The following is a 10,484-nucleotide window of genomic DNA, read 5'->3' on the forward strand; positions in this document are numbered from 1 at the left end:
GCTCTTTACCTGATAGAGGCGTGGTAAGTTGGCAGGGGACTCGATTTCTTTGTTACTGCCAGACTCTCGCTGCTACCAGCCTTTGTTTTATGCCTTTCTGTGTCAGGCTTTTGAGGGAGGACGATTTATTTAGGCAGCTGAAGATAGAACTGTGCAAAGAGGAGGATTATAAGATCGCTGAGTGATTTGTGGGTTGGATCTCCTCAGAGCCTCAGCTCAAACATCCAATGCTTAAATTATGATACCTAAACCATAAATGTCCTAGATTAAAACACACGAATAAAGAGATCCTTTAGCTCTGGCAGAATCACAGTTTTGACTCCCCGGTGAATTCAGCCGCATAAAATGTATGATCCTCATTTTTGCTCGCAATGTTGCAACAGACAAGATGAATATGATGCTGTAGGATTTAGTGGAAAGTAGCGTGAACATTTTTAAAGCTATATGCAAAGAAAATAAGCAGCTCTGCTTTTGAAAACAACCAGAGCTTGCCTCTTTTCCCCTCCTTCCATCAGTGGGTGAATTTGTCCAGCGAGTCCTGCATTCCTTTGGCAAAAACACTTATTGAGTCAGTGGAACTGTGGGGATTTTGTTCTTCCACTGTTGCACACACATATTCGCAGCACGGTCTTCATCTTTGTAATGTATTCAGCACTATTCTTTAATTCAGTACTGCACTTAGTGGGACACACCACAGCAGACCTTTTTCACACAGTCTCTTAGCTTCAAAAATCAACACTAACATTTTAGGTTGACAAATGCAGTGCTCTTCACGTTTTTAAGCATTTGTAATACATTACAGTTCAGATTGTTTAACGTGTCCGTTTGGATCCTTTAGACAAATGATCACAGGAAGCAGTGCTGTTGTGTGTCCCTTTGAACGCCGATGTAGAGGGCAGCTCTGAGAAGCTTCACCTTGAACTGATAAAAGCCATGAATTACCACTTTGTTTATCCTGCTGGTAAAATTTGGAGTGCACTATGAAAGGAAAAGCCAATGGAAGAGTATCAGAGAGTTTATTTTTAAAATCTTGTAAGCCTTGTGAATTTATGCCGAACCATGACCTTGGGACCTCACCTTGCCCTTCTGGTTTCCATTGATGTTGAACCCCCAGTCTGTACCTGTAAAGGGATGTGGGATTTATTTTTTTAATTTTTAAAAAATTTTTTTACCAGGATTTAGCATGTTGACTCCCTGGCTGACCAGAGCATTAGGTTCAAATGAGGCTGGGAGTGAGTTGGTTTTAATCAAGGTGTCCCGGATGTGATGGCGTGTGGTTTGACAGGTTGTGATGGAGAGGAGGATGTCAGCAGGGTGAAAATACCATTAATGGTATAGCTCGTTTCTTAAACTGGGGTGGCCACACTGTTGGTGGATGTTTGCTCACCCCACCTGTCACCCACCACCCCACCCTTTCTTCCTCCCAACTGCACTTTGAATGCCCTCCCAACCTTAGCTGCAGTTCTGCTCAGATTTTGTGCTTCACTGTTGATTAAAAAACTTAACCAAAAAAAAAAACTGCAAGTGACGTTCTAGCTGCTGATAATGACGTCAGTTTACATTTCACTCTTGATGTCATTGCCTTTGCTATGAAGGAGGAATAAAACATCCAGTTATTGTGTTTTGTAGCTTGTAACTGTGCGGTGGGAGGCTGTGCCCCCAGGTCTCTTCCTAATGGCTGTTTGTGTGTTGTTTTAGTGGCAGATCCACACGTGGGAGGGGCGCATGGCGGTGATTTACAATCGGCAGTGCCACTGACTGGTGACTGACTGCCCCTGCTCTTTGTGTGTTTCAGGTGATAGTGCAGTCTGGTCGCCAGCCCAGCGTGCTGCAGAAACTCTGTCAGCTGCCTTTCCAGTACTTCAGCCACCCCCGCCTCATTAGAGTGCTCTTCCCCTCCCTCATCTCGGCCTGCTACAACAACCCTCAGAACAAGGTCATCCTGCAGCAGGAGATGAGCTGTGTGCTGCTGGCTACATTCATTCAGGTGAATATGGGGCCATCCTGTGTATGCATTCTAACACACTTCATTAATTAAAATTAATTCAAGACCAAAAAACTGATCTTTCAAGGCCAATGTTGAAAATGTATTTGAACATTATTTTAAAACGATTAATGACCAAATTATTTTTGTGACCTTGCGACTTTTACGCCAAACCCGGTAGATTTGTTTCACATCAGAAGGAATCATCTCAGCAACAGCTGATAAAGCCTTGCTCATCATCTGTAACAGGCAGGTTTTTACAAAGATGAATGGCTTCCCCTCACAGCGGATTTAACTGCCACTGGTTCAACTCCCAGTACACAGCTTGTCTCCTTCATCTCCCTCTGACAACATACCCTTCACCACTCTGCAACCACCACTGTTTGGACACTGATTAACTTCCATTCAAATGGAGACAAGCTATTGTCATTTCTTTCAAACAAAGCAGTAATGCATGACGACTTGCCCCGGTGCCCTCACTGTTGAGTTAACCCCGAGAGCATTCCAGGGAATGTGTAAAAGCTTGATCCAAGGTGGCTCTCTATCACTTCTTATACTGACATCATTTTGTTTGATTTGCAAATTGTAATTAAGTGAAACTGTGAGAACAGATTTAAATGTGGCTTTTTCTTTCCTGCTGGGAGTTTTAATTAATCTTAGAGCAAAAGAAAATAAATTGTGCTCACACAACACTATTAATACCTGCAGTATAATGTCATAGTACGCTCTTAATGCCCCTTATTATAATTCCTCTAGGACTGTGCTGCAAATGAGAAGGAGTCGGACAACAAAACTAAGCAAGCAAGTAAGTTATTCGAGTGAATTTATGTTGATATCATTTTTTTTTTTATTTTATAAGGAGATTTTAATGATTAAAAAAGGTGTTGCGTCATGTAAACATGGCTCTCTTACATTATTTTTTTAAATCTATTTGACTGTTGAGACGTGAAGAATTTCTCTTAACACGTTGGTGAAATTCGGTCGAACACCCAGCATAATGTAGTCAGTCTTCTCTGTCTGTGCAAAGTATTCCAGCTGCTGGATTACTGTGAGCTGGCCAACCGCTTTCCACGAGATCAGTGGGACTCAGCACTGCAGTTCTTTCTCAAGAAGCAGGAGGAGTGATGGAGCCGCACACTGTCCTCACTACGGATAAGCACAGAATAAACACTACAAAAGAGCGTGAGATGTAGCGATGTCTCTTGAGCCTTGTGTTCTTTTCCCTGACTTAAAGTCTGCCCATGAGTAAATTATGTGTTTTTGAGATTTTGTCAAATGTAAAGACTGTGAAACCTTGTCCTGTGCTGGTTCATCAGTGTAGATTTTTTTTTTTTTTTTTTTTTTTTTGGAAGTCAGACTGATGTTAATGAGGAATTTGCACAATATTTCTTATTTGTACATTCAAAACATTCACATGGACTCAGTTTAGTGTCTGAACAAGTCATTGGTTAGTTTTCTTTTCTATTACAGATAGAAATGAATCTGTTTCAAAAGCAGTGAAGGCTTTAATCTGAAACATGTATTTATACTGTAATTATTTGCCAATTGTTTTCATTAGTGCTGTTAATTGATTGAATTTGTGGTAACACTGTTATCTCCTGTCTACATTTTGCCAGTTACAACTTACATGACCTGCCTTCATTGTAAATTCTTTTCAAATTTATATTTTTTTCCATTTTTTCTCCATCTCTCTCTGTTTACAGATTAATATAATTTATTGAGCTATTTACCTCTAACATAAAATAAAATGCTTTTGGTTATGCATTATGTCTCTTCAGTTTTATACTCTATAAAATGAACAAATGTAAGTTGATTTGAGTCTGACTTCAGACTGCTGGCTTTGTATTTGCTCAGTGTTCATTAATGCTCGTTTTAATATGGTTTGTCATCTGTATTCAAACAATGCTGATACAGTTTGTTCTTTAAATCGGTCCATCACTGCAGCATCAGTGTCACCTGTGGTTCAGCACAACCAACCTGCCTGTAGGCAGCATTTAGGTTGGAGGAAAAGCCACTAAATCACTCCTTTTATTTGTGTTACTGCTAATGACAATGACATTAATTATCTAGTATGTTTCTAATGAACATTTTCTTTTTAAATGTATAGTTCTGTTGTATCTCTTGCACACAGTTTAAAGCTTAACAGGAGTTCGAATTTCAATCCGATTCGATCTCCTTCGCTGATAAAAGCCGATCCTCTCCAACAAATTGTTGAGGTGTAGTGTGTCAGTCCCGGCTTGACCTGTGTGCTCTCCTGTCCAGCGGCTATTTGCCGGTCAGGATTTCTACTGGAATGAAAATAAACCCAAGACACGCCAGGATGCGTCCGCGGGCTGGGAGTTCCCTCTGCGCTGTGCGGCTGCACGTTTTGTTGTGGGTCCCGTCGGTGTATCCTTTGCAGGTGATGCCAGATGCAGATAAGGGGCCGCCGCTGCCTGTCCTCTGTCTAGACTTGTAACCATGGGCCTCAGCTTGGTAAAGCACCTAGACATCTATTTATTTGAGATTTATGGTTGTATCACTATAGCTGGAGCAAAACAATTTGTTATAGTCTAAATATAATCCCAGGCTACTTTGGAGGCCGTAATATTAATATGATTAACATGAGGAGGCGGATTAAACATGGAAGGCAACCTGCTGTGTCTGATTCAGTGACCTCTGAAGTATTGGCCACGTTTAATAATACCTTGTCAGCCATCAGTCACTGATCCACTTGGCTCAGAAACTGAGCAGGGTTGGGCCACTACCTGAGGGGTTTGTGAACTGAAGCTTGCAGCTTATTGACAGAGAAAGACGCAAAGGTCTGTGCAAACCGAGAAATATTGAAATATTTAGCTCTGTATTTATTTGGGTTAATTATCCTTAATAAACGTTTGAATTGTGGTCTAAACAGGGCCGTTCCTGCAGGCCTGACCTCTTGAAACTGTGTCAAGCCTTATAAGTAGCAGATGGATTTTCCTTAAAACGGATGTTAAAATTCTTCTGAAAGTTTGCGGAACAAATGGACTTTCTACGCAAATAATCAGTTAGGCCTATGGTTTTATTGATAAGATCGGCTATGTCTGTCCTCATAATAAATAATAATAACTTATTTTCTGGAGACAATGCGAACAGTGCGCATTTCAAGAGTCGACAGTGAAACTTACAAATCATGCACATCTAGGCTGTTTGCATTTGCATAAACATACTATAAGCATTAAAGTTCAGAGGTCCAACATGATCGCGTGTTTGACTCCCACAACATAGTGCCCGCGTCATGTCCAGTTTGGGCACTGGCATCATGATAGAAGTCAACGTGTCCCATTGAAGCCCTGGCAGCATAATGTCCATCAACAGCTGTGTGTCCTGCCGAAGTGTCCTTGAGCGAGACGGTGAGTAGATGCAAAGGGAACAGTCACACAATCCTGAGTGTATCCTCGAACATAATCCGCCCTGGTCCTTTTATTCATTTCACTGAGGTCTATGTGCGTCCCTGCAGAAGATGCGGTGCGCTGCAGGGGGGGCTGCAGGTGGCCCCGGGGGCCTCCTCACGTGTCCACGGGACTCGGAACCATACTGTTCGGTGTGTCCGGTAATTGCGATGACAGAGAAGTCACATCACTGCCAGAGGAGTTTCCCAGGGAGCCCGACTCAGAGAAAGACACCTGCCGGAGGAGACGGGGTGGCAAATCAAACGAACATCATTTACCCCAGGTCATTCATGTTTGTCAGCATTCTTCATCATTTAGTATCTGCGTTGGTGCCAAACTTCTCATGAAACCCATATAAAGAGATGTCAACATGTGAGGGCCTGGAGTGTGGGACTTCAAAATGAATAAATGAATATATATATATCTATATTTAATTTTTTCAAGCCGTTAAAACATGAATATACGTCACTTTATCATTCAGTAAATCACCCGTGGCCTGTGCTCGGCAGCTCAAGTGACTCCACACAGAGGCCATCACAAGGCTGAGAAGGAGTTTGGTACAAGAAGCAATTACTTCTGAGTCTTTTGAAAATAAAAGGCGTCGATATGTTTCAGCCAGATTTTAATCTATGACTTTGAGATGACTGGGTGGACGGAGTTGTTGGGTGCCGTTACTAAACTCCCTAATTAAACCATCACCTTAATAATCTCTGTATCTGAACTTTTCTGAATGATAAATGCATCTGAACACATTCCTCTCTTTCCGTGAGCATTAGTGCTCTCTTTGTATTCTTTTTAAACAATCTTTTATTTCTATTTTAACCATACCAGTTGCTGGTAGGCGGGTTGGTCTAGGTCGCTCTGCAGGGCGAAGTCGCTGAGGGTTTTCCACGGTGGTTGGTAAGTTTGCACCTCCACAGGATTCCCCTGCACGGTGTTGTCGTGCCGGATCGGACTGCCTGCCACCAGAGGTGTGCCTGTCAGGCCCTGCAGATTCTGCAGGAGCAATGAAAAACGCTCAGTGTGCACAAATATATGGACAAAGTCATATGAATGCGTAATGCAGGGATGAATAAGAACAGATTTTTTTAAATCCATGCATCAACAAACAAAGCATTGCAGAGTAATACTAAACGTTATGATTGTAGCTAGTTAGTAAAAATTGTAATAAATTTAAGTTTGCAAAATGACCCAATTCATTCGCTCTGCCGAACCCATATGTCCAAAATACAATTTCAATTCCATTCAGTAACTGAGCCTACATTTACAATTATTATCTGATGTATGAAGCTACAACCTATAATTAAACTGGAAGGAAACTGAAAATAAAAAGCAGTTGTTTGTTCGATTTTAGTTTTTTTGTGCAATTCGTGCAACAAACTATTTCGTTTTTAATTTAAATTCAGTCTAAGAGATGTTTATGCTGCGAGGCTTCTTAAATATAAGACTAAATCTGATTTGATTTCATTTTGCCATGGCAGTAGACTATTGCTATTTAATTTTTTTTCTTTCTTTACATCGAGCAAAGGTGTGACAATAACATGAATATGATCTGGTTCCCTGTTCACTCACAAAAACGCAATTTTCTATAGGCTATATATTTATAGGAGGAATTAAACACAAGTGTGGAGGGTGAAGGTTGGAAAGCTACTGAACACGAGTGTTGCACAAAATGCTTTGGGAACGAGCAAACTAAAACATAATGACGCTTCTTTCAGTTATTTCATGAAGCTATAAAAACAGGAAACTCACGGTCTTGTCGCTGTGCTGCTGCTGCTGAAGCTGCTTCATCAGGATGGACTTCTTCTTGTCTTTGCAGCGCTTGTTCTGAAACCACACGCGGATGACCCTGGGGCTCAGGCCGGTCATCTCCACCAGCTGCTCCTTCATCAGGGCGTCTGGTCTCGGGTTGGCGTTGTAGCAGGTTCGCAGTGTGTGGAGCTGCTTTTCGTTCAGCACCGTCCGGACCCGGGTGGTCTTCTCGGACTGCTTGTGGACGTGGTTCCGGTGATGGGGAGGATGCCGGACAGAAACCGGCTCTGCAGAAAGCAAAATCAAGTTACATCCTAAAAGCGATTCATCTTTTTGCTGTTAATTATAAATAAATGTATAGGCCAAATACAAAATCATCTATAAAGGATTCTACACTAAACCACATTAAAAAAAATGGATTTAAAGTGATCACCATCTGGAATTTATAAAAGAATTAGGCTTTTGAAATACACTGCTGCAGTTACTTATTGTATGCTTATACGGACATATTGACACGTCTACTGCTTCAAAGTAATTAGGCCTATATATGCACACAAAATATGATTATTACTGAGCCGACTTCGTTCAAAATTGACTACATTTAATCTGTTAATAATGATAATAGCCGCATGCACCATTAAGGCCTATGTTCTTCTGGAAGGACATGGGAGGAATAACAACCCAGCTTGTACCTGAGATGTGCAGCGGTCTGCTGTGAACGTTCCCCGGGCTGAGCGGGCTTCCTGCAAAGGCCCGCTCCACCAGCAAACCGTGATCCGCTCGACACAGCAGCTCCTCGTCCCTCAGGGAGAACTCGTCTCCCGGCAGGAGGTGTCGACTGCACACCGAGCACCGAAAACACTCCATATGATAAACATTGTCCCGGGCTCTCATCACCAGGTCGCTGCTGTAGAAGCCCATGTTACACTTTGCACATTTGACGCCAAATAACCTGCAAAGGAGAGCGAAGATATATTGGTCTCATACAACATCCCTAGGCCAACGAATCTGAGGCTGATCTTTCATGAATCAGAGACGCTCAAAAAGCTGTGAGCTGACATCACAGGCCTAATCACATGAAATGAATAAAAACGGAATGCCTCTTACTTGGGTTGTGCAGTTCATGATGCACATTTTGCGCACTATTATTTGCACATTTGCCACTGAAATCCGCAGCTGGGAATATATATTTTTTCTTATCTTGTAGCCCCTTGTATCCACCACTTTGTTTTCAACAGCCTGACACATGGCCTCTAAAAGCTAGGAAAGTAAAGCAAACCCAGAAAACTGCTGAACTCCCACCTTGCATAATCTCTTTTACAATAAGTCTTTCCGTCTCGGACGAAGCAAGTGCAGGTCTCGTCTAGGTACTGGCTGCACTCTGCACACTTGAGGCAGGCTGCATGCCACTCCAGGTCCGGGGAGACTCTCAGGATGTACTGGTCGTGTATCTGACTTCCACAGCCCACACACATTGCGATTCCTGACTTCTCTGTGTGAGGGGGAAATGCATTAATGCAACACTGTCTGCGCTCCTGTAATCCCCATGACATCCATGATAAAGCCCCCGTCACTTTATGGAGAGATACTGCTGTGCACGTATCACAACAAACATGTAAGTCCTTCCAAGACTATTACTGAATTGTCCACGGGAGCTAAAAATATCACGGCACGGGTCACCTTAAACACACGAGCACCACAGATAGGCTACATTATAATCTAGGCAATAGACTAATATGGTGGTTTTTCGTTAGCACGACTCTATTGATTATTCCCTAGTTGCACGTTTTGAAATGATTCTGTAAACTTGGAAATGAATCGAACGATTAATCATCAAATTCAAGAGGCTGCACACGAGCTGGAATTTTAAAACCCGCAATAAAACCCCACAATGTCAATAATAAAGATGGGAGTATCTTACTTTTTGAATGATCCCCCATATCATCCAAGAAAGAAGCATTGAGCAGGATATCCACCATACAGGAGAAACAGCCCGGTGCAAGTCGACAGATGGAGGAGAGGAGTGGCAGAGGAGACCGTCCCGTCCCTGGCTGGATGATAAACTTGTATTCCTCCACAGAGAGGAGGAGAGAAAACAAAGATCCTCGACCAGTGACGTCTGCAAACCAGGACCTCTGTGGGTCTAAGGAGAAGGTGCCATGCAAATCTCCTCCTGGACCTCTCCTCGTTTTTTTTTTCTTCTTGTCTTCTCGGACTGGTCGTGAGAGCAGCTGTGTTTCTTTACCTCTTTTATCCCCCACAATGCTGCTTGTCCATCTCTATTTCTTAAGCGTTTTCCTGTTAACTTATTGAGATTAATTGGGAAATACTGAGGCTAAGGGTTCATATAGGCCTATTGTTTATGGTAAGCTCATCTTTGTTAATATTTTGCTATGAAATTATACTGTGATGTGTTTTATAGTGTTGCTGTGAGGTTTGTTCACTAACAAGTCCAACTTGAATCTCTTGTAAAAAAACACGGGCCTACAATGCTGAAAAATAAATACATTTTATATTATGGTAGTTATCATTTCATTACTTTCACGAATTATAAAGGGGTATATATATATATAAACTTTTCTTTTGTGACGAACAGTGACCAGTACTATTGCAGTAGTGCGCCCTCTACTGGATGAAATCTATATAGGGTGAGATCTCGGATCAAGAAGCAGCAAATTTTAGAAATACTTTTTTTTCAGGAAGATAGCCTGATGTCATTTTGACAACTTAATCAAAAGTTTGGTTTACCTAAGAAGCCCTTAAATCCGTCACTTTATTATTTTACATATGCTTTCTTTACCTAATATTCCCAAATTCATTGTCCTAGTATACAATTTGTTCTTGGATTGGAGGAGCTCTTCCCATTTCATTTACTGCGTTCACTCCGTTTGTTCACTAGTCTGCACAACATAAAACGAAAGGGAACGGTATAGTTATGACTTGCAAGAAGTTATTAGCTGTATCAATACAGTTTACGTGTAGGAGGTTCAGGGAAACACAATGCAAACTTTTCATAGAGTAGAGCCTACACATAGCAGCATAACACAACATGTAACATGCTTATAATGCAATAGAGAATATTATATTCATACTTTTTTGCAATGTAAAAATCACGTTTTTTTGAATTGCATTGTCAAGGAGCTTATAGCCTATTTTCAAGATAAAAATATTTTTTGTGGTTTTTAGATGTGCCACGTCTATCTCTGGCATTTCAAAAGCTTTTAGCAAGAAAATGTATCTTATTAAAATGGGCCAGGAAGACCCATTTTTATGCATTACCACATAAAATGATCAGCAGATTAATGATCAGTTATAACTCATGTCAGAAAAAATTTGCT

General features: G+C 41.5%; 2 protein-coding genes across 5 annotated transcripts in view; one reads left to right on the plus strand and one right to left on the minus strand.

The window, feature by feature from the left end:
* scaper (S-phase cyclin A-associated protein in the ER) overlaps positions 1-3,697 on the plus strand; it is a 54,512-nt gene extending 50,815 nt beyond the window's left edge. For all 4 annotated transcript variants that reach the window (XM_020612669.1, XM_020612693.1, XM_020612679.1 and 1 more), the window contains 3 exons: positions 1,796-1,987; positions 2,741-2,789; positions 3,012-3,697. In XM_020612669.1, the coding sequence (XP_020468325.1) occupies positions 1,796-1,987; positions 2,741-2,789; positions 3,012-3,109 (339 nt within the window). In that variant the 3' untranslated portion in view covers positions 3,110-3,697. The remainder of the gene's footprint in view (positions 1-1,795; positions 1,988-2,740; positions 2,790-3,011) is intronic.
* Positions 3,698-5,025: 1,328 nt separating this feature from the next.
* On the minus strand, positions 5,026-9,207 carry isl2a (ISL LIM homeobox 2a). The gene is made up of 6 exons (XM_020613373.1): positions 9,068-9,207; positions 8,449-8,638; positions 7,839-8,098; positions 7,147-7,433; positions 6,223-6,390; positions 5,026-5,628 (listed from the first exon to the last, which is right to left on the minus strand). The coding sequence occupies exons 1-6, from the start codon at positions 9,123-9,125 to the stop codon at positions 5,512-5,514; spliced, it is 1,080 nt and encodes a 359-aa protein (XP_020469029.1). The 5' UTR covers positions 9,126-9,207; the 3' UTR covers positions 5,026-5,511.
* Between the last annotated feature and the right edge of the window lie 1,277 nt (positions 9,208-10,484).

The sequence above is a fragment of the Monopterus albus genome, unplaced genomic scaffold (genome assembly GCF_001952655.1).
Source record: "Monopterus albus unplaced genomic scaffold, M_albus_1.0 scaffold5.1, whole genome shotgun sequence".
Taxonomy (NCBI): Eukaryota; Metazoa; Chordata; class Actinopteri; order Synbranchiformes; family Synbranchidae; genus Monopterus; species Monopterus albus.

Bases quoted from the DNA above. Each gene is read 5' to 3' on its own strand.
- isl2a (XM_020613373.1), bottom strand. From the start codon at position 9,125: ATGGTGGATATCCTGCTCAATGCTTCTTTCTTGGATGATATGGGGGAT. The intron at 8,099-8,448 runs GTGGGAGTTCAG...TCTCCTTTGCAG, and splicing joins TGTAAAAGAGATTATGCAAG to GTTATTTGGCGTCAAATGTG. The intron at 5,629-6,222 runs GTATGGTTAAAA...CTCCTCCGGCAG, and splicing joins AACCCGCCTACCAGCAACTG to GTGTCTTTCTCTGAGTCGGG.